General features: G+C 40.2%; 2 protein-coding genes across 2 annotated transcripts in view; one reads left to right on the forward strand and one right to left on the reverse strand.

Moving 5' to 3' along the window:
* Nucleotides 1-24,912, forward strand: part of LOC138676457 (long-chain fatty acid transport protein 2-like) — a 96,041-nt gene that overhangs the window by 41,252 nt on the left and 29,877 nt on the right. The window contains exons 3-7 of the mRNA XM_069765777.1: nucleotides 55-213; nucleotides 3,651-3,775; nucleotides 6,834-7,028; nucleotides 9,202-9,292; nucleotides 11,620-11,818. Coding sequence (XP_069621878.1) covers nucleotides 55-213; nucleotides 3,651-3,775; nucleotides 6,834-7,028; nucleotides 9,202-9,292; nucleotides 11,620-11,818 — 769 coding nt within the window. The remainder of the gene's footprint in view (nucleotides 1-54; nucleotides 214-3,650; nucleotides 3,776-6,833; nucleotides 7,029-9,201; nucleotides 9,293-11,619; nucleotides 11,819-24,912) is intronic.
* Nucleotides 6,506-24,912, reverse strand: part of MAN2C1 (mannosidase alpha class 2C member 1) — a 122,795-nt gene continuing 104,388 nt past the window's right edge. The window contains exon 27 of the mRNA XM_069765775.1: nucleotides 6,506-6,689. Coding sequence (XP_069621876.1) covers nucleotides 6,624-6,689 — 66 coding nt within the window. The 3' untranslated portion in view covers nucleotides 6,506-6,623. The remainder of the gene's footprint in view (nucleotides 6,690-24,912) is intronic.

Below are 24,912 nucleotides of genomic sequence, written 5' to 3' on the forward strand. Positions count from 1 at the left end.
ATATTTCTGCCTCATACATTTAAATAATATAAAAATGCACACTTTTCTTGATAGGTCTTCCCAAAGCTGCTCTTATAAATCAAGGACGTCTTTTGTTAAGTTCTTCAATAAGTACACTGGCTGGAATTTCGGGTAATGATGTTTTATACATCCCACTGCCTTTATACCACAGTGCTGGCCTGATGATAGGTGTTCGTGGATGTATCCAGCAAGGTAACTATATCTAGAAATTTTTCTATCCAGATCCATATATTAATCTCATAAGGGGTTGTCCAGATATATAACATTGTTGACTATTGTAGGTCATCAATATCAGATGGATGGAAATCTAACACCTGACACCCTCACGACCAATTAAATTAAGGGCCAGATTCATCAAGACTGGCATGATCAACTGAAGTCAAGCGCATAAAGTGGAATTCATGAACCAGGAGCATCGGACGAGTGGCTTACACTTCTGGGTGCACCTTGCTACAAATCCTACTCTAGCCTCTACTGGAGTAGGATTTGTGGCTTAGCGAACGCAACTGCTCATCATCAATTTCATTAGTTTTGTGGGAAAAGATTCAGTACATCTTGAGTTTTCATTATTTAAACCTCTGCTCGTTCTAGGGTTTTCATATCAGAGGGCGGTCCTATCAGTCACTGGCTGCTGCCTACCTCTGTATGAACACATACATAAAGAAAGCTGTCAGTCACTGATAGGACAACCCATTGGACCCAAAATCCTTTAACCCCTTAGTGACCGAGCCAAATTTTTGAAATCTGACCAGTGTCACTTTATGTGGTAATAACTCTGCAACGCTTCAACAAATCCCAGTGATTTTGAGATTGTTTTTTCGTGACACATTATACTTTATGATAATGGTAAATTTAGTTCAACATTTTTTGTGTTTATTTATAAAAAATATTAAAAATTTGAGAAAAATGTTACAAAATTAGCAATTTTCTAAATTTGAATGATTATCCCTTTAATCCAGATGGTCATACAACAGCAAACCATTAATAAATAACATTTCCCACATGTCTGCTTTACATCAGCACCATTTGTAAAATGTTATTTTATTTTGTTAGCATTTTAGGAGGTTTAAAAATGTAGCAGCAATTTTTCATTTTTTCAAAGAAATTTACCACATTTTTTTTTTTAGGGACTTATCCATGTTTGAAGTGACTTTAGGGGTCCCATATATTGGGAAACCCCCAAACGTGATACCATTTTAGAAACAGCACCCCTAAACATATTGAAAACTGCTGTCAGGTAGTTTATTAACCCTTCAGGTGCTTTACAGGAATTAATGCAAAGTGGTATGACAGAAATGAAAATGTGTATTTTTACCACCTAAATGTTGCTAACTTCTAAACAGATTACTACAGCCGTCAGACTCTAAGGCCGCGATTTGGTCATGAATTGCCATGGCAAACATCAGGACAACAAAATCATGATCTGAGGGCACCAATTGTGACAACCAAGAAGCCCCCACACTCTGTTAACCATTTATAATGATGTAGTCACTATTGACAGCAGCATCTAAGGGGTTAAACAGATTTAGAAGGTGCAAATACTGATCGTGGCTGATACACCAAGTTGTCAGCTATAGTGTACAACCAACAGATGCTGGATTGTCATCTGTATGGGGATACTATTCTCTTATATCTCAGGTCAGTTAAAAGACGTATTGGCGGTCATTAAGGGGTTAAAGATCAGAACATACGGTTAATGATGAAAACACTGGATATGCTGAATATTATCTCACAAAACTACAAATCAATCAGCTCAGCTCCACCTGCTCTATAACATGCTGCCTGCAAATTGGACTGCATTTTCCTGGTAACAGGTTCCCTTTAAAGGGGTTGTCCAGGCTGAACTAAAAAGCATGCAGTCACTTTATGTGACTGTAGACTTCTGAATCCTGACAGTGTGTGATGTACACTCTGTCACATAAGCCCCTTGCGGGTGGGTAGCCATGTGTCCACATGCATACTATTCACATACTTGAGGTCACTAGACATCTGGGCTTCTCTCAACAGTAGAGAATTAAGAGAAGTCTGACGATATTTGTCGGCACCTCATTGGAAGTATGCAAATCACATTCATGCAGTCACATGACCGCCCACTCGCTTGGGACATAGAGGGGACTTGTAGCAGTGCACAGTACACACTGCCATGACTCGGCACACATAAAATGCCAGCAAATTTTTCCCTCTCGCTTCTGTACCATTCTGTCATTGCTAGTTTGTTCACCATATTTTATATTTGCATCTTACATGATGTAACCCCTTCTCATGTACAGCACCATGGAATCAATGGTGCTCTAGAAATATACACTAATAATTTTGGGCTGGACAACCCCAATGAACCTCATACAGATGTTCGGGATTTTTCTTATAGGTAAGACATGGACCGTTGTTCATCAGTGTTTGGGATCTGATTTACATCAGTGTTTGGTACCTGTCAGTTTTTACGATCGGAGCTTCATCAGTGAAAGCTTCTTCTGCTAATTACAATATACTGTAAATCATGGCCAGCACATCATTTTGATCAGCAACTCAGATAAAAAAAACAGATGTGTCTCTTTGATTTTTTGTGGACCACTTGGTCTGTAAGAAATCACGTAAGCGTGAACAACCACATAGACTATAATGGGTATATGTTCTATCTGTGAAAAGCAGTGATAAAACATATATGTAAAATCACAGATGTCTGAATGAAGTCTTAACACTCCATGATCTTAAGACCCTCATAAAGCACATTGTACACCAGACTCTAGCAATAGGTGATGATTACCAAAGATGTGTTTTATGCTACATAGTTCCAGTGATACACAACTTATATGTTTGTTCATAATTAGTGTTGAGCATTCCGATACCGCAAGTATCGGGTATCGGCCGATACTTGCGGTATCGGAATTCCGATACCGAGATCCGATATTTTTGTGATATCGGGTATCGGTATCGGAAGTGTAAAATAAAGAATTAAAATAAAAAATATTGTTATATTCACCTCTCCGGCGGCCCCTGGACATCAGCGGGAGGATCCGGCGTCCGGCACGGCTTCTTTCTTCAAAATGCGCGCCTTTAGGACCTGTGGTATGACGTCCCGGCTTCTGATTGGTCGCGTGCCGCCCATGTGACCGCCACGCGACCAATCAGAAGCCGCGACGTCATTCCTCAGCTAAAGTCCTAGAATGAGCGCCTTCTAGGACCTGAGGAATGACGTCGCGGCTTCTGATTGGTCGCGTGGCGGTCACATGGGCGGCACGCGACCAATCAGAAGCCGGGACGTCATTCCACAGGTCCTAAAGGCGCGCATTTTGAAGAAAGAAGCCGTGCCGGACGCCGGATCCTCCCGCTGATGTCCAGGGGCCGCCGGAGAGGTGAATATAACAATATTTTTTATTTTAATTCTTTATTTTACACTTTAATATGGATCCCAGGGCCTGAAGGAGAGTTTCCTCTCCTTCAGACCCTGGGATCCATGAGGATACATTCCGATACTTGATGTCCCATTGACTTGTATTGGTATCGGATATCGGTATCGGCGATATCCGATATTTTTCGGGTATCGGCCGATACTATCCGATACCGATACTTTCAAGTATCGGACGGTATCGCTCAACACTATTCATAATATCTCTCTTTTTTTTACCCAGGAGCAACCTGTGTTTTAAGGAACAAATTCTCAGCTAGCCAATTCTGGGACGACTGCAGGAAATATAATGTAACAGCCTTCCAGTATATTGGAGAGATCCTCCGATACTTATGTAACACTCCTAAGGTATGGATAATTATAATGAATTATTTGTTTAAAATATTTACTCAGAAACAATCAGGGGTAAATTCTCACAATGAGTTTTTGATGCTGCATAGTTTCACTGTGAAAAATACTCAGTGTCTTAGAGTTCCAGCAAAGTGGATGGGGTTTATAGAAATCTCATGTCCAATGACCTACGTTGTGCTTTTTTTTTTTAACTCTTTTTACACTATGTAAACTGACCTGCAGTGCATGCTTCAAATCTGCAACATGTCAATATTGTTTGCCAGTACGCTGAGTTATAAGCGTGGATTTAACCCCTAGAATTGCTTCACATTTGGAAAAAAATAGGGAAATGCATATGCATTTGTACTAATAAATAGTTTGGGAATCGAAGCCCAAAAATGCAGTGGCGAAGCTCGTACGATGCTTGAATGTGTTTTAATAGTTACGATGGTGAATAATCAGATAAGCTCTTACCTAGCAACATAGACTCGCAGTTCTCCTACCTTGTTTTGTTTGTCCTTGTCTCCAGTATTGTAGAGGCTGTTCTACTTCTGCCTCTTCTATTAAATACACCACTTTTGACTCAAGATTTTCCATAAATTCAAACAGAGCTGTCATTTGGATTAAAAAGGCAAATTCGCCCTTTATTATAACAAACATAACAAAAAATAATACGTTTTGGTTGAAGGAGGTTCTTGGAGCTCCAGAAGCCTGCAGGTAACCTGAATATTCTAAACATCTGACAATATCACCAGCCGTGATCACAAGTTTGGGGGCACCTCCGGCTCCAGAAAACCTTTTCCATGCCACCAACTCACCAAGGACCCCACTCTGAAGATTCACAAAAGTCCCCCAGGCCATCACCAAATTCCAAAGACACAAATGGATAATTCCATCTCCTTGATGTACAACCCCTCACCAAAATTTTTCACCAACTCCAAGAACACCCTTTGACCACCAAGCTGAAATGATACCGAAAAATAACCCTATCTATTTCCATTGTTGCTTTGAAACTTTTTTTATCCAAGATTTATGGTGTGGGTGGGCTGGACCTCTAGCTGTGGTACCTCTGTAATGATTGAGGGTCTCCCACCACTCCTTCACTTTATATATATCTGCTCTTTCTTGCAACCACCCCTTATTTCCACTTCTTAAACTTTTGACCCTACTACATATTAATGGAAAGACACGTAGGCTAATTAACCCCTTACTAACTGACCCCTCCAAAGTGGATTCATGGGTTGCTATGCCCATATCTCTGCTGGGGCTCTGGATTTCCTTTCAGATTTTCCCTACAGATTCCTTGAAAAATAACTTTTTTCTGAAATATTGGATTATTATCTGTCTATTCACCACCGGAACTATTAGACCACATTCACACGTTGAGAAATTTTCTCAGTATTTTCCATCAGTATTTGTAAGTCAAAACTAGGAGTGGGTAAAAAATTCAGAAGTGGTGACGTGTTTCTATTATACTTTTCCTCTGATTGTTCCACTACTGGAGTTGGCTTACAAATACTGATGTGAAATACTGACCAAATGCTGAATGCATGAACATGCTCTTAGATACATTCAAGAATCATAGAAGCTACGCATCGGCAATACAGTTCAATGCCTACTCCCTTGCACAGACTTATCGCCTGAGTGACTCTCTTTATATATATTTTGTATCAATAAAGTTTTATCAAAGCCAAATACCAGGAAGTATCAAAAACTAAAAAGCTTTAATTAATACATGACAAACCAAAAAGATACAAAAAGTGAAAAGCCAAAAACACAATAATAACACATCTGAAAAACTGCAGTAAAAAATGCAATGAAAAAATGTAAGTAACAATATAACCAATAGCAGTTTGTTGCTCCTCCTTTAACTTTTTGGGGTGTGCTTATAGGGACATTATCAAGGTTTTATTGCTTTTTTAAATAATAAATAATCAATATGTGCAAATACAAATATGGTTTGTGAATTGCCCGATCCTGAGTTCAGCTCCCACCCTCCACACAAAAAAATGCCTTCCATACTTTTATTTACATTGTGTTGTTACTGGACCCGTCCCCCATTAAGTTTTGGATTATGAAGCATGAGCTCTTCCTCCTTCCTGCAATTCTTTTACTTCTATACAAGCTCTCCCCATCTTCAGTGCACATGTGGGTATGCCTGGAATTATCTGCTGAGTTGTAATGTTATTATTGCAATCCCCCTACCTTTTGCATTTGATAAGCACTGCTTGGCTATAGCTGTGGTGCCAAGCGGTGCTTAATGAATACAGGGCAGAGAAGGATAGAAATGCAACACAGCACTCCACTCTGCATAATGCACATTCACATGACCTCCCAGTGTAAAAGTGAAAAATAAACAGTGGGCATGTACAGCAGGTAAAATAAGTATTGAACATGTCACCAATGTTCTAAGTAAATATATTTCTAAAGGTGGTATTGACATGAAATTCTCATTAGATGTCAGAAACAACTCGTCCAATCCGCACAGGCAAATAAACAAACCATAGATGTCCATAAATTAAGTTATGTGTAATAATAATGAGAAATTACACAGGGAAAAAGTATTGAAACATACTTACTAAAATGTAATCAATATTTTGTACCAAAAGCGTTTGTTGATTATGAGAGCTTCAAGATGCCGCCTATATGGAGAAACTAGTTGCATGCATTGCTCAGGTGTGATTTTGGCCCATTCTTCCACACAAACACTCTTCAAAGCCTGAATGTTCCATGTGCTCCTTCTACGAACAATGAGCTTTAGTTCCTACCGTAAATTTTATTTTCTTTCTCTGAAAAAATTGGCTGTGTGTTTGGGATCATTGTCTTGGTGAAATGTCCACCCTCGTTTCATCTTCCAGTTTTGCTTTTATGAAGTCAAGAAAAAAAATAATTGATGGATTCTTTTTGAGCCTTTTAAAATGTCTCCATGCCCCTTAAAAAAGCAAAACATTTAGTTATTATATGATATAAGAGAAAATATAAATATTTAGACTGCATTAATCCAAAACACGTTTATAACCTTATAGTTCTGCACTGTTGGCCATAATGACTTCACAATTTTTCTTGTTCCTTAAAGAAAGACAATGATAAGGACCACCGTGTGCGGTTTGCTGTTGGAAATGGACTAAGGCAAGATGTATGGAGGGAATTCATTAATCGTTTTGGTAATATACATATCTATGAATTTTATGCTGCAACAGAAGGAAACTCTTTTTTTTTCAACTACACTAGAAAAGTAGGAGCAATGGGAAGATGCAACAGCTTATTACGGGTATGTAACATAGAAATGTAATTATTGTGTATCTTAAATTTAAAGAAAACAGAAAAATTAGCCAGAACTTTTGGAAAGTTGAAATATCGAATCTGTTTTCAGTCAGGAGAGTCTTCCAAAATATTAGTCTCCTGTGTAGTCCTCCTACTGTAACAGCAGTCTAGAATAACTAATATATGTTATGGAAAAGGTCAAATAAAAATCAAAAATGTAAATTTTTGTGAAATTTTCAAATTAACGCTTATTCTAATTTTGTAATGTACATATATATTTCGACAGAGACAACATTTTTCTAATTTTGGTTATAGACCTTACCACAATGAATTTTAAACAAAACAATTCAGATGCAGTTGAAGTTCAGACTTTCAGCTTTCATTTGAGGGTATCCACATTAAAATTGGCTGAAGGGTTTAGGAGTTTCAGCTCCTTAACTTGTGCCACCCTATTTTTAAAGGGACCAAAAGTAATTGGACAATTGACTCCAAGGCTATTTCATAGACAGCTGTGGGCAATCCCTTCGTTATGTCATTCTCAATTAAGCAGATAAAAGGCCTGGAGTTGATTTGAGGTGTGGTGCTTGCATTTGGAAGGTTTTGCTGTGAAGTAAATATGCGGTCAAAGGAGCTCTCCATGCAGGTGAAACAAGCCATCCTTAAGCAGAAAAACAGAAAAAAAAACATCCGAGAAATTGCTACAATATTAGGAGTGGCAAAATCTACAGTTTGGTACATCCTGAGAAAGAAAGAAAGCACTGGTGAACTCATCAATGCAAAAAGACCTGGGCACCCACGGAAGACAACTAGTGGATGATAGCAGAATAATCTCCATGGTGAAGAGAAACCCCTTCACAACAGCCAACCAAGTGAACAACACTCTCCAGGAGGTCGGCGTATCAATATCCAAATCTACCATAAAGAGAAGACTGCATGAAAGTAAATACAGAGGGTTCACTGCACGGTGCAAGCCACTCATAAGCATCAAGAATAAAAAGGCTAGACTGGACTTTGCTAAAAAATATCTAAAAAAGCCAGCACAGTTCTGGAAGAACATTCTTTGGACAGATGAAACCAAGATCAACCTCTACCAGAATGATGGAAAGAGAAAAGTATGGCGAAGGCGTGGTACAGCTCATGATCCAAAGCATACCACACCATCTGTAAAACACGGCGGAGGCAGTGTGATGGCTTGGGCATGCATGGCTGCCAGTGGCACTGGGTCACAAGTGTTTATTGATGATGTGACACAGGACAGAAGCAGCCGAATGAATTCTGAGGTATTCAGAGACATACTGTGTGCTCAGATCCAGCCAAATGCTGCCAAACTTATTGGTCGTCAGTTCATATTACAGATCGACAATGGCCCAAAACATAAAGCCAAAGCAACTCAGGAGTTTATTAAAGCAAAGAAGTGGAATACTTTTGAATGGCCAAGTCAGTCACCTGATCTCAACCCAATTGAGCATGCACTTCACTTGTTAAAGACAAAACTTCAGACAGAAAGGCCCACAAACAAACAGCAACTGAAAACCACCGCAGTGAAGGCCTGGCAGAGCATCAAAAAGGAGGAAACACAGCGTCTGGTGATGTCCATGAGTTCAAGACTTCAGGAAGTCATTGCCAACAAAGGGTTTTCAACCAAGTACTAGAAATGAACATTTTATTTAAAATTATTTAATCTGTCCAATTACTTTTGGTCCCTTTAAAAACAGGGTGGCACATGTTAAACAGCTGAAACTCCTAAACCCTTCATCCAATTTTAATGTGGCTACCTTCAGATGAAAGCTGAAAGTCTAAACTTCAACTGGATCTGAATTGTTTTGTTTAAAATTCATTGTGGTAATGTCTATAACCAAAAGTAGAAAAATGTTGTCTCTGTCCAAATATATATGGACGCAACTGTAATTCCAGTGATACTGACTCCCCAAGGAAATCTTCCACTTTTGGACTTGAGAAATGATTTAAAGTGCATTTGGCTTTGACAAACGCTGCTAGAACATTCAGTTGTCAAGTGTTAAAAGTGTGATAACATGCAAAAAGTAGAAAAGTGATTTCCTATCGCTGTTTGAGGGTTTGTTATCCTCTGATCCCATATATATCCAGACTTGATGAAAACGTGTTAGGTCAAATATGCCAAGAATTTTACTAAGTGTATTCTGGAAATTGTTGTATTTTAGCGCCTTCGACCTTATCATGTGATCAAATATGATGTGGAAAAGGATGAACCAGTTCGTGATGCTGCAGGACATTGCATTTGTGTTGCAAAGGGTAAAAATACTTCTTATACTCCTAGCTAAAATAATGACTTCATGTATTGTGCTTAAACTATTCTATTGTATCTGTTTTTCTTAGGGGAATTTAAGATAAGATTTTCTCTGCAGCATTTATTAGTACTGTCTTCCAAGTTAGCTCAAAATACTAGATAAGAAGCTAACGTGTCTTCTTGGTACCATGATACGTGCATTTATGGTCACATTATTGGCAACTTTGTTTAGTATAGAACAGCCATTATCTTCAGAATATAGTGGCTATGTATCAAGTGTGTACCATTACATTTTTTCTAATAACCTGTCTAAATACAATCAATAAAAAATAGAGGTCACCATCTGCATGCAAGTAGTAATTCCCTCAAAGAAAAAGATATAAAATAGAAATATAGTGACATCAATTTTTTTTTCTTTGTAGTCATCTGTGAGCTCCATGCACCTGTCTGCTGGTGGTTTCTTCCACCATGTTTTCCCCATTTGCAGATTCATCACTCTCCAAAGATTTTCAATTGGATTGAGATTAGAGCTCATTGCAACCAGTTTAAGAAGTATTTTTTTCTTAACTTTTCTTGTGCACTTTTGGATGTGTCCTTTGGGTCATTATTTTGCTATAGGATCCATTTTCTTCAACTGCCACATAGTCTTCTTACATCTGGGAGCACATTTCACTGTAAAATATTCTGATTTTATTGTCCCTGTATTACGTTCAAAGTCTTAAGTCCAAGTGGCAGCAGTGTTTCATTAAAGTCAATGGCCCCGTCGGCGTATGTACCTGAATCCTGTTTTGAAGGCACGATGGAGCAACTGACGTGTGCAAAAAACATTATGTGAACCCAACCTTTGTGAGACTTCACAATTATAAGGCATACCAGAAATGTACAGAGCGGGACATATTTTTATCTGTAATGGCAGTGCTCTGATTAAGAGTAAAAGGTAAATTTTCTTTTGTACAGGATTCCGTATAAATAGGAAGACCGTTCACCAAATTTCTCATGTTGGACTGGATACACAGCTGTCATAATTCAGCTACAGAAAGAAAGAGTTTGCAATCTAAAAGCATTTTTTGAAGTAGAACCATGTTTAACATAGGGAAAGAGAAAAAAATTATGTGTAGCTATGAGGTGAGAAAAACTCATTAAAACACCCATAGAAGCTAGGACCCCATGGTCTGGACAGGTAATTAAGACTGGTATATTTGCTGGAAATGGGCATGAAGTTTGTGGTTTGTTTATTAAAAGGTGTAGGCTCTTCTCAGAGATAAGCTGCTATGACTAAAGAACCTTCCCAGACTTTGTGTCTCCAATGTACAGTTATGAATATTGGGGTATTGGGGTTAGTATTGATCAGATATTGATTTGGCATACATTTTCAACTTAAGGACTAATAGGGGAAGAATATGTATATTTATTTTCATAACTGTGAGACATGCCAATCAGCCCCAAATCAATAGTGGACAGATAGGAAGCATGACATGGCTATTGTCCGCTATCTATGAAAAGGTAAAATGCTGATAAAAAAATAAGACGGTGATATTGAATGCCTGTGATCGTCAGGAGCGAAGATATTGTGAATGTTGGGTATCTTATAATTTTCTGAAACTGAAGCCACATCCCATGACCAGCCGTGTTATGAGTCATCAAGAGTTTGTTTGAAGTTTGTAACCATGAAGACTCATAGGTCTGCTGTAGACAAAAATGTTAGAATTTTTTCATAAAAGTGGAAATATTACTTGCTAAAAAAAAGGTAGCGTGAAATACTTTGTAAAAATCACTGAGCTCCCTTAATTGTGTCACTCATTTCACTACCCCACTCTATTACAGACCTGTACATCTGTTTCTTCTGGAGCACAAGATGTGAAATCTCTGTTTGTAGTCCAATGGTACGTATTTTCACAGTCTTTTGTGGGAGTATGCAACTTCACCCCTCCCTCACAGATGCTGTCAATCACAGCACGGCAGCTGATCCAGCAGTCTATTAGTCTCAAATGCTGTCGAGCAGTGACTGGCCTAGTCTGGGAGGGAGGGATGAAAGCGCACGCACCCAGTGAAGACTCTGAAGAAACGCCCATTTGAATTACAAGCAAAGATTTCACATACTGCTCTGCAGAAGAAACAAAAATGAATATGGCAAAATCAGAGGACTCAGGAAGTTTTACACGTCATATAAAACAATTTTTTGGAGCTAGTGACAAGTTATCGTTAATACTATATTTTTTAACTTTCTTTTAACTATAAAATTTTACAACAGTGCACTAAAACAGAGATACAATTCTTATTTTACATGTGTTTACTTTGGCTAAAACATTGCTTTGCTTATTACCACTTATAGGAGAACCTGGTTTGCTAATATCTGAAATTACAATAACGAATCCATTCACGGGATATGCAGGAGAAGAATCACAGACTGAAAAGAAGAGGCTTCGAAATGTGTTTAAAATGGGAGATGTGTATTTTAATACAGGAGATTTGGTAATGATAGACAAACAAGGCTTCATCTTCTTCCAGGATCGTGTAGGAGATACATTTCGGTAAGATATCTAGTATGTCTTCGTGTAGCTGTGAAAGCTCCATCTGTGTTAAAGGGAACCTGTCAGCATGATTGTGCACAGTAGCCTACAGACAGTGTCAGGTCGGCATCGTTGTACTGAATAAAATGATACCTTGGTTGATGAAATCCGTCTTGTGGCTGTTCTTAATCTATATTTTCAGTTTTTGCGTAGGTTACTATGTTACTGCTGACAGGTTCCCTTTAAGAATAGTCTTGGTCATTGGTGGAGTTCATGTTTCACACTCCACAGCCAAGATTTGATCAAGCATGTCCCTGCGCAATGGTGGGGGTGGGAGCAATGTGCATCATAACAGCCAGGGAAAGCCAGTAGGGCAATGTTCACTCTACTAACTGCATCTCAATAAGAGGTCATATTGCTGGCAATGATTAGTTATGGGCTGTCACAAAAATAAAGGTTGAAATCTGCTCTGCAAGCAAATCAGTTTGTACATCAAAATGACAAGTGTTGTTAGAACTGTGATGAGCATGTGATAATGCATCCTATGGTCGGATATTAGTTAGCAAGATACACGGCAAATTTGGTGATTAAATGAGTAACAGAGCTTGCTGAGGGTAGTTGCGAGTGCCAGCTATAATTCAGTAGTCCAGTCGGGGCATACATCCGAACCCCCCACCCCCGCAGACTGGAATTCGGACTTGTGTCAACGGGGCCATAGACTATATTGATGCTGATAGCGAACGTGCGCTCTGTCGTGCATCATTTTTGGGAGTGTAGGTGGACACCCAGACATAGTGTATTGCATCTGAAAATGATGCCCGTCAGAGCGCACATTCACTCTGCGGGCACTATTACACTGTAGTCTATGGCCCCATTAGTGCATATCTCTGAATCCTGTTTTGCAGGGTTTCGGACATAAGCCCCGATGGTGCCACTGAACAGGTGCCTAAGAGCAATGTGAAAGCACTCTAGGAATATAACACTTTGCTCTAACAGCTGGAATCAGAAATATCGTAAGTCTGTTACTTCCTAAGTGCTACAGTGAATGCCGAACATGGTGCATACTGTACATAGATTTACAGCAGTCGGAGTCCTAACTATGCCCTCTATACCTGCCATTTAAAATTCCCTAGGCCCAGATAAATTAAGAAGTGTTGTAGTATATAAGCAATCAGAGGGTCTCATGGTAAGGTCCTCAACTTAGACTTAAAAGAAATAATTATGAAAAATTACTTTTATAGTCATTTTTAATTAAAAATTGTAATTTTAAAGAAAAAAACCAATATATTTGGTATGGTCGCAAAACAATTTGTACTAGAAAACGGGAAAAAAATTCCAAGTGCGGTGAAATTGCAAAAAAAGTGCAATCCCACACTTGTTTTTTGTTTGGCTTTTTTGCTAGGTTCACTAAATGCTAAAACTGACCTGCCATTATGATTCTCCAGGTCAGTACGAGTTCATAGACACCTAACATGACGAGATGACGTTTTTAATGATAGCATTTCGGTGCAGATACGTTCTTTTGATCGACCGTTATTGCATTTTAATGTCGCGGCAACCAAAAAAACGTAATTCTGGCGTTTTGAATTTTTTTCCCGCTACGCTGTTTAGCGATCAGGTTAATGCTTTTTTTTAGTTGATAGATCGGGCGATTCTGAGTGCGGCGATACCAAATATGCGTAGATTTTATATTTTTTTTATTGATTTATTTTGATTGGGGCGAAAGGGGGGTGATTTAAACTTTTATATTTTTTTTATTTTTTTAACATTTTTTTCAACTTTTTTTTTTTACTTTTGCCATGCTTCAATAGCCTCCATGGGAGGCTAGAAGCAGGCACAGCACGATCGCCTCTGCTACATAGCAGCGATCTGCTGTTCGCTGCTATGTAGCAGAAATGGAGGTGTGCTGTGAGCGCCGACCACAGGGTGGCGCTCACAGCCACCGGCGATCAGTAACCATAGAGGTCTCAAGGACCTCTATGGTTACAATGGAGACGCATCGCCGACCCCCGATCATGTGACGGGGGTTGGCGATGACGTCATTTCCGGCCGCCCGGCCGGATGCGGTAATTAAATGCCGCTGTCTGCGTTTGACAGCGGCATTTAACTAGTTAATAGGTGCGGGAAGATCGCGATTCTGCCCACGCCTATTACGGGCACATGTCAGCTGTTCAAAACAGCTGACATGTCCCGGCTTTGGTGCGGGCTCACCGCGGAGCCCTGCATCAAAGCAGGGGATCTGACCTCGGACGGGTTAATCTGATCAGTCGCTCTTGCTCTAACATGCTGCGTGTAGGTTGCACAATGTTTCTCTTCATGCAATATTAATGTTTCCAGTACAGGATTGGAATTCAATGCATGGGATCTGACTTATCTGAATTTTAAATGTTATGTCTTGGCAAAATATACCTCTTGAAACTCATCAAGAGAATGCCAAGGGTGTGCAAAGCAGTCATCAAAGCAAAAGGTGACTACTTTGAAGAACCTAGAATATAAGACATAATTTCAGTTGTTTCACACTTTTTTGTTAAGTATATAATTCAACATGTGCTAATTCATAGTTTTGATGCCTTCAGTGTGAATTTACAATTTTCATAGTCATGAAAATACAGAAAAATCTTTAAATGAGGTGTGTCCAAACTTTTGGTCTGTACTGTGTATAGATAGATAGATAGATAGATAGATAGATAGATAGATAGATAGATAGATAGATAGATAGATAGATAGATAGGACAGATAATTACATAGTCTTTGCAGTGTCATCAAATCTAAAGTGTAAGGGCGCATTTACACTGCCCGATTGAAGGAAACAAGTGTTCCTATGAATAAATACAGTATTTCTCAATAATTAGATTATGTAAACTAGAAAACGCTTGTTCATCCTGTGAACTGATCTTTTGGCTTGCTTAACCCCTTTACCCCCAAGGGTGGTTTGCACGTCAATGACCAGGCCAATTTTTACAATTCTGACCACTGTCCCTTTATGAGGTTATAACTCTGGAACGCTTCAACGGATCCTGGTGATTCTGACAGTGTTTTCTCGAGACATATTGTACTTCATGATAGTGGTAAAATTTCTTTGATAGTACCTGCGTTTATTTGTGAAAAAACGGAAATTTGGCGAAAATTTTGAAAATTTCGCAATTTTCAAACTTTGAATTTTTATGCAATTAAATCACAGAGATATGTCACACAAAATACTTAATAGGTAACATTTCCCACATGTCTACTTTACATCAGCATAATTTTGGAACCAAAATTTTTTTTTGTTAGGGAGTTATAAGGGTTAAAAGTTGACCAGCAATTTCTCATTTCTACAACACCATTTTTTTTTTAGGGACCACATCTCATTTGAAGTCATTTTGAGGGGTCTATATGATAGAAAATACCCAAGTGTGACACCATTCTAAAAACTGCACCCCTCATGATGCTCAAAACCATATTCAAGAAGTTTATTAACCCTTCAGGTGTTTAACAGGAATTTTTGGAATGTTTACATAAAAATGAACATTTAAATTTTTTTCACAAAAAATTTACTTCAGCTCCAATTTGTTTTATTTTACCAAGGGTAACAGGAGAAATGGACCGCAAAAGTTGTTGTACAATTTGTCCTGAGTACGCCGATACCCCATACATGGGGGTAAACCACTGTTTGGGCGCATGACAGAGCTTGGAAGCGAAGGAGGGCAATTTGACTTTTCAATGCAAAATTGACAGGAATTGAGATGGGACGCCATGTTGCGTTTGGAGAGCCACTGATGTGCCTAAACATTGAAACCCCCCACAAGTGACACCATTTTGGAAAGTAGACCCCCTAAGGAACTTATCTAGAGGTGTGGTGAGCACTTTGACCCACCAAGTGCTTCACAGAAGTTTATAATGCAGAACCGTAAAAATAAAAAATCATATTTTTTCACAAAAATTATCTTTTCGCCCCCAATTTTTTATTTTTCGAAGGGTAAGAGAAGAAATTGGACCCCAAAAGTTGTTGTCCAATTTGTCCTGAGTACGCTGATACCCCATATGTGGCGGTAAACCACTGTTTGGGCGCATGGGAGAGCTCGGAAGGGAAGGAGCGCCGTTTGACTTTTCAATGCAAAATTGACAAGAATTGAGATGGGACGCCATGTTGCGTTTGGAGAGCCACTGATGTGCCTAAACATTGAAACCCCCCACAAGTGACACCATTTTGGAAAGTAGACCCCCTAAGGAACTTATCTAGATGTGTGTTGAGCACTTTGACCCACCAAGGGCTTCACAGAAGTTTATAATGCAGAGCCATAAAAATAAAACAAAAATTTTTTCCCACAAAAATTATTTTTTAGCCCCCCAGTTTTGTATTTTCCCTAGGGTAACAGGAGAAATTGGACCCCAAAAGTTGTTGTCCAATTTGTCCTGAGTACGCTAATACCCCATATGTGGGGGGGGGAACCACCGTTTGGGCGCATGGGAGGGCTCGGAAGGGAAGGAGCGCCATTTGGAATGGTCTGCAGGCGTCACATTGCATTTGCAGAGCCCCTAATGTACCAAAACAGTAGAACCCCCCCACAAGTGACACCATTTTGGAAAGTAGACCCCCTAAGGAACTCATCTAGATGTGTTGTGAGAGCTTTGAACCCCCAAGTATTTCACTACAGTTTATAACGCAGAGCCGTGCAAATAAAAAATATTTTTTTTCCACAAAAATTATATTTTAGCCCCCAGTTTTGTATTTTTCCAAGGGTAGCAGGAGAAACTGGACCCTAAATGTTGTTGTCCAATTTGTCCTGAGTACGCTGATACCCGATATGTGGGGGGGAACCACCGTTTGGGCACATGGGAGGGCTCGGAAGGGAAGGAGCATCATTTGGAATGCAGACTTAGATGGATTGGTCTGCAGGCATCACATTGCGTTTGCAGAGCCCCTAATGTACCTAAACAGTAGAAACCCCCCACAAGTGACCCCATATTGGAAACTAGACCCCTCAATGAACTTATCTAGATGTGTTGTGAGAACTTTGAACCCCCAAGTGTTTCACTACAGTTTATAACGCAGAGCCGTGAAAATAAAAAATCTTTTTGTTTTCCCACAAAAATTATTTTTTAGCCCCCAGTTTTGTATTTTCCCAAGGATAACAAGGGAAATTGGACCCCAAAAGTTGTTGTCCTATTTGTCCTGAGTACGCTGATACCCCATATGTTGGGGTAAACCCCTGTTTGGGCACACGGGAGAGCTCGGAAGGGAAGGAGCACTGTTTTACTTTTTCCCGCAGGATTGTGTTTCCTGTTTATATGGTTCATAGATGTTAAGGGGGGAGGAGATGGGGCACTGGATGTGTTGGCTCATCGGTATATGTGAGACCGTGAGCGTGTCACCTCCTTCTGATCATGTACTTCTATGGGGGAGTTTGAGCCACAGTCCTATGGCTGTACAATGGGCTGCTTGGGAAAAGAGGAGGGGGGTATATGGTACCTTTTGTTACAACTTAACCTACCGAGCATGTATGCGGATGGCTGAGTGATTGTACCCTGGCCAGGGGAGTTTTGAACAGTACCTGCATATGTATGTGTGTGCGTTGGTTTGGTAATAACATCCTCCCTGCTCTCAGCACGTATGGAGACCGGAATGATCCAAAGTATAACGCCGTTACTAGGGGCGGAGCTTTGGGGCCTCTTGACAACAGGGTGAAAGGCTGTCTAGCATTATGGGTAATCCCACAGCGCTTGCGCAATTGACCTCCCACCTCGCTGGGATGAGGTGCCGGCGCCGCCATGACTGCTCACACCTGGTAGGTGTTATAATGCTATAGAGCGCTATATATATCTGTGAATGCACAGACCTCTCATATTGACCTTGAGAAAGACGCCTTGAGCGTCGATACGCGTGGGTCTCTGCACCCACACAGCTATTGGGATCCTATGGGCCTGCCGTTTTATGACCACTGAGTACGCTGATTACACTAGGTTGGGTAAGAGCCTCCCTGGGATCTAGGAGGATAGTATGTGGGAGGATTATCACATGCATGTTTATTCTGCTGCTCCCCCTCTGGTGATAGCTTGTTGGTGTTATCATAGGACATAGTATTTTTCATGTGCTTACCAACCTGGTGGTATTCTTTTAGTAACAGCACATTTTGTGCGTCTATATGCATATTTCAGGTCAGTAATGGACAGGTGTGATCTGTGTATGTTATATTATGTTCGAGTATTATAAATAGCTGTGTTATGTGCATTTCTTGTCGGTATTTAACCTAATATTGTTGTGGACCCGTTACCCTAACTCACGTTATGGGCTTTTAAGTGTTTTTAATTATGTTCTGTGTATATTTCACAAATAAAGATTTTTTGATACTTTACAATTATTGCTGTGGTGATCCCAATTTCTATGCATACACTGTTGTCTGTCTATGAGTACCTGTTTTACTTTTTCAACGCAGAATTGGCTGGAATTGAGATCGGACGCCATGTCGTGTTTGGAGAGCCCCTGATGTGCCTAAACAGTGGAAACCCCCCAATTATAACTGAAACCCTAATCCAAACACACCCCTAACCCTAATTCCAACGGTAACCCTAACCACACCTCTAACCCTTACACACCCCTAACCCTAATCCCAACCCTATTCCCAACTGTAAATGTAATCTAAACCCTAACCCTAACTTTAGCCCCAACCCTAACTGTAGCCCCAACCCTAGCCCTAACCCTAACCCTAGCCCTAACCCTAGCCCTAACCCTAACCCTAGCCCTAACCCTAGCCCTAATCCTAGCCCTAACTCTAACTCTAGCCCTAACCCTAGCCCTAATGGGAAAATTGAAATAAATACATTTTTTTTATTTTTCCCTAGCTAAGGGGGTGATGAAGGGGGGTTTGATTTACTTTTATAGCGAGTTTTTTAGCGGGTTTTTATGATTGGCAGCCGTCACACACTGAAAGACGCTTTTTATTGCAAAAAATATTTTTTGCGTTACCACATTTTGAGAGCTATAATTTTTCCATATTTTGGTCCACAGAGTCATGTGAGGTCTTGTTTTTTGCGGGACGAGTTGACGTTTTTATTGGTAACATTTTCGGGCACGTGACATTTTTTGATCGCTTTTTATTCCGATTTTTGTGAGGAAGAATGACCAAAAACCAGCTATTCATGAATTTCTTTTGGGGGAGGCGTTTATACCGTTCCGCATTTGGTAACATTGATAAAGCAGTTTTATTCTTCGGTTCAGTACGATTACAGCGACACCTCATTTATATCATTTTTTTATGTTTTGGTGCTTTTATACGATAAAAACTATTTTACAGAAAAAATAATTATTTTTGCATTGCTTTATTCTGAGGACTATAACTTTTTTATTTTTTTGCTGATGATGTTGTATGGCGGTTCGTTTTTTGCGGGACAAGATGACGTTTTCAGCGGTACCATGGTTATTTATATCTGTCTTTTTGATCGCGTGTTATTCCACTTTTTGTTCGGCGGTATGATAATAAAGCGTTGTTTTTTGCCTCGTTTTTTTTTTCTTTTTTTCTTACGGTGTTTACTGAAGGGGTTAACCAGTGGGCCAGTTTTATAGGTTGGGTTGTTACGGACGCGGTGATACTAAATATGTGTACTTTTATTGTTTTTTTTTTATTTAGATGAAGAAATGTATTTATGGGAATAATATTTTTTTTTTTTTTTCATTATTTAGGAATATTTTTTTTTATTTTTTTTTACACATTTGTAAAAAAATTTTTTAAACTTTTTTACTTTGTCCCAGGGGAAGACAATACAAATCGGTGATCTGCCAGTTTGCACAGCACTCTGACAGATCACCGATCTGTCTGAGAGCAGTGCAGCGTTACCAAGTGCCTGCTCTGAGCAGGCACTTGGTAAGCCACCTCCCTCCCTTCAGGACCTGGATCCGCGGCCATCTGAGATCCGGGACTGGAGCAGGGAGGGAAGGAGGTAAGACCCTCGCAGCAACGCGATCACATCGCGTTGCTGCGGGGGGCTCAGGGAAGCCCGCAGGGAGCCCCCTCCCTGCGCGATGCTTCCCTGTACCGCCGGCACATCGCGATCATCTTTGATCGCGGTGTGCCGGGGGTTAATGTGCCGGGGGCGGTCCGTGACCGCTCCTGGCACATAGTGCCGGATGTCAGCTGCGATAAGCAGCTGACACCCGGCCGCGATCGGCGGCGCTCCCCCCGTGAGTGCTGCCGATCGCTATGACGTACTATCCCATCCAGGGTCAGATAGGCCCAGGGCACCTCGACGGGATAGTACGTCTAAGGTCACAGAGGGGTTAAAAGATCATCACACCCTGCAGAACATCATGTGTAAACAGTACATGTGCTGCTGAGAATAGTGGCAACCGATGTGCTCTGAATGATCAATTACGGATTGCTCTGTTTGCAGTGTAAGCATTGACGACCTTTCTAATCAGATCTTGCAGTGTAAACCCACTGTAGGCTTTCAACTCAGCAGTATGTACTCAGTTTAGCTTCAGTACAGGTTTTGACACAACGCAAAAATAACGTTTTTACTGCGTTTTCTCAGCACAATAAGATCTATATATGTATATAATTCCCTAAGGGGTACTTCCTTCTGTCTGTCGCAGAAATCCCGGGTCGCTGATTGGTCGCGGCCGGCTGGCTGCGACCAATCAGCGACAGGCACAGTCTGGCCGCGAACTGGCCCCTCTCTACTCCCCTCCAGTCACTGCCCCCTCCCTACTCCCCAGTCAGTGCCCCCATAGCGGTTTAGCAGTCCATTAAACGGACTGCATTACACCGCGGCATAACACGGTGTAACGCAGTCTGTTAACGCTGCTATTAACCCTGTGTGACCAACTTTTTACTATTGATGCTGCCTGTTGTGAATTCTTTTGGGCTCCCTCCGGTGGTTGTAGGTGGTAATGCAGTTGTCCCTGGGCTGCAGTCCTGGTCAGGTGTATCTGCTGATTGCAATTCTGACTGGGGTATTTAGGTTTGCAGGATTCATTAGTCCTTGCCAGTTGTCAATGGTTATTGGGAGGTGTTGGACCTCTGTCTGGTTTCTCCTGCTTAGCTGCCAATTCAGCAAAGATAAGTGTCTGGTTTTATTTCTATGGCACACATGCTGTGTGCTGGATTTTTGAGTGTATTTCTGCTCTGTGTGTAGGATTCTCTGGAGTTGCAGATATATGTTCCATGTCTTTAGTTAGATGGAGGAATTTTTTGTATAATCTGCTGTGGATATTTTTGGAAGGGTTTTAATACTGACCGCACAGTATTCTGTCCTATCCTTTCCTATTTTAGCTAGAGTGGCCTCTTTTGCTATATCCTGTTTTCTGCCTGTGTGTGTCTTTCCTCTCCTACTCACAGTCAATATTCGTGGGGGGCTGCCTATCCTTTGGGATTCTGCTCTGAGGCAAGATAGTATTCCTATTTCCATCTATAGGGGTATTTAGTCCTACAGCTGTGACGAGGTGTCTAGGGTTTGTTAGGCACACCCCACGGCTACTTCTAGTTGCGGTGTTAGATCAGGATTTGCGGTCAGTACAGTTACCACCTACTCCAGTGAAAGTTATTCATGCGGCTCCAAGGTCACCGGATCATAACAGCTGCCTATGCAGCATCAATAGTAAAAAGATCTAATGTTAAAAATAATAAAAAAATCATTACATTCTCACCTTTCCGATGCCTTTCCCGCTCCTCGTGATGGTCCGGTCCCAAGAATGCATTTCGACAGTGACTGGAGATGACAAAGCGGTCTTGCGAGATGATGATGTAGCGGTCTCGCGAGACCGCTACTTCATCACGTGTTATTGCCGAAATGCATTCTTGGGACCGGAGCATCATGCAGAGCATCGTGCGAAGCATCGCTAAACGCCTGGCCTGGATCCGGGAGCCGACGGAAGGCGAGTATATAACTATTTTTTATTTTATTATTTTTTTAACAGAGATATGGTGCCCACATTGCTATATACTGCGTGGGCTGTGTTATATACTGCGTGGGCTGTTATATACTACGTGGGCTGTGTTATACTGTGTGGCCTGTGTTATACACTGCGTGGCCTGTGTTATATACTGCGAGGCCTTTGTTATATACTACGTCTCTGTGCTATATACTATGTGGCCTGTGGTATATACTGCGTGGCTGGGCAATATACTATGTGGCTGTGTTATATACTATGTGGGCTGTGTTAAACACTACGTAGGCTGTGTTAAATACTACGTGGTCTGTGTTATATACTACGTGGGCTGTGTTATATACTACGTGGGCTGTGCTATATACTACGTGGCCCCTGCTATATACTACTATACATATTTTAGAATACCCGATGCGTTAGAATCGGGCCACCATCTAGTATAATATAAATAGTCTTTTCTTGAGCAAAACAAAGTAAATACACAGCCGCAAACACTGCAGGAGTTCAAGCAGCTTTCAACGCTTTCACCACAAAACAGAAACTGCACCTACAATACAGATCTCCAGCTGACCTGTCTCAGATGCCTTATAACAGGCTTCTAAGGCCTAGGATGGAAAACAAGAATTCCCATTCCCACCCAACTCTCTGATCATTCCTGAATCTCGGACCTGGAATCCTGTCAAACAACTACTCAGTAACTTAGTGTTTCTGGTACAGTCCTTACAGTATTTTATATCGCCTCCAGCCACCTCAGTGATACATACATGCTCTCCACCATTTTTCCTGATATCTTTTCTTCATACCTCCACTCTGCCCAAAGCCAGGGGGCTGAGCAAATTCTGGCATCAAACAATGTACCATTGAAAGTGCATCGTTATTTCCATGAATTCTATTGGACTTATGCTCCACAGAAAAAAATTTAAATTCCGCAGAGCCAGAAATCAATGCATTACCCAGGCATTGTTCTCCTTTTTCTATCGCATCTACTTTAGTGGAGCATGGTCCAATAACAACCTAAAATTCCAACCAGGTAGTAACTCAAAGTATCAAGGGAACACTTGATGGCCAGGCATTCTTTTTTAACAATCAAATAGTTTTTATCGTGCGGCAAAACTTTCTACCTAATTAGATTATCAAGTGTTCCTCTCCAATGACCTCCTGAGACATGACAGCCCCTAGCAAGACATTCAATACAACCTTCTGGACTTTGAATTCTTTGGTGAGATCCAGGGCTTACCAAGACTGGTTTCCTTGGGGGAAGGGGGCTGGGCTAGTTTTAACTCCTCAGCTTTTGGAGAAACGTATTACTAATTTTGTGCCCTGTAGAATAATTTTTAGAGGGGCTGATCTTATGGCAAAATTTGAGACAAACTCCTATAGTAGCCCACAATTCCCAAGAATGCGCTGACCTGCTTTTTCGTGAGGTTGTGGCCAATTCTGCCATTGGCTCCAACTTCTTTAGAAATACCCTGGTTTAGGGAAAGAGGGGAAAAAAAGAGACAAGTGCGGCGCTTCCTCTGAGCGTAATACGTTTTTACCAACAAGTTAAAAACATTTCTTTTATTTGTAGTTATGCTCACCTTCTATCGGTAAGAAATGCACGTTGAGATTCTCAAGGAATCAATTCTTTAGGCAATTCTTCTTCGTATGTTATATAATCCAATAAGGTGTGCAGCTCACTTTGGAGAACTATGTGTTGATCCTGCTTCAGATCCACATAGGTGGCGATTTCAAAGGGAAAAAAAACTCCAAGTAAATGTGGCGCTAAGCACCTACGGATTTTTTGAATGCATCCACTTCAAGTGAAAAATGTTAAAAAATTCATTTATTTTCTCAAAATAAAAAAATAAAATATATTTGTAAAATCAGACCTATTCTGAATCACTACCCCTCCCCCCTTATCTGCCTGTCTTACCACAATCTCTGTGTTGTTTTTCAAGGAATTCAATGCATTTTTTTCTTGCTGTGTGATATTCTCTTTGTAAACATAATGTTTTTTTTTAAATATTTTTTGTTTTTATCTTTTTATTCTTACCAACATGATAGGAAACAATACCAATGTGAATGGAGGGAAGATGAACACAGGAGTATATAGATGCTCTTCAAACAAACGTAAATGTTGTAAGATCATTAACCATGGAGCAAGGAGTATTCAATCTATTACCACTGGGGAAACAATTAAGATTAAGCAGAGACTCACATGTAGAACGGATTTTGTCATCTACGTAGTGACTTGCAAATGCGGGCTCCAATACGTGGGACGAACTTCCCAGGAATTGAGTGCCCGGATGAATAATCACCGCTATAATGCAAAGACATAAACATAGTCTGTCCCGTCATCTCCTGCTGAAGCACAATAAATGCTTCTGCATTACGGTCACACCGCTGGAGCATATACCAAAAGGGGCTAATAACAGGAACAAATTATTAAACCGCAAGGAGTCATATTGGATATATAGGTTACAAAGCCTTTATCCAAATGGACTTAATGATGTAGTAGAGAATGTGTAAGGGTTTGTCATAAATAGCTCAGTCGTTCGCGCATGGATCAATACAACAACAAAAAAATTTTCCCTTTTTTTTGTATATTTTTTTATATTTTCATTTTTTTTTTTGTTTTGTTTTTTTTTTATGTATTTTATGGTATTGATGAGGTATTGGAGTGAATCATATTTATGATTATGTATATACCTATATTTTTAATGTTGTGTTTGTTCGTAACAGTGTAATACCATGTATTTAAAAGCTCATTTTGGATAGAATAGAAGTACTAAACTGCTCTTTTATATATATAAGAAAAATGTGTCTCTTTAGAGGCTACCATGTAGTTAGTCATCAGGAAAGGAGAACCTGATCCCAGGTCCCGCCCTGCTAATCCCTTCTAGGAACGCTCATAAATAAGAGAACTTGGAGGTTGTAACATCATTTTATAGTGCTTATTGTATCGTTTGTTCTTTTTGTTTTTTTGCTACCTGATGAAGGCTGCACTGTAAAAATAGCAGCCGAAACGCGTTGTACTGTTTTTTAAAAATATTTTACAAATATATTTTATTTTTTTATTTTGAGAAAATAAATGAATTTAACATTTTTCACTTGAAGTGGATGCATTCAAAAAATCCGTAGGTGCTTAGCGCCACATTTACTTGGAGTTTTTTTTCCCTTTGAATTGGCTCTAACTTGTTTATTTGGATTTAATCTTGCCCCTTCCTACCATTTAGCCAAAATACTTGGTTTCCTCCATGCCCATGGCACA

The sequence above is a fragment of the Ranitomeya imitator genome, chromosome 4 (assembly GCF_032444005.1).
Source record: "Ranitomeya imitator isolate aRanImi1 chromosome 4, aRanImi1.pri, whole genome shotgun sequence".
NCBI classification, from domain to species: Eukaryota; Metazoa; Chordata; class Amphibia; order Anura; family Dendrobatidae; genus Ranitomeya; species Ranitomeya imitator.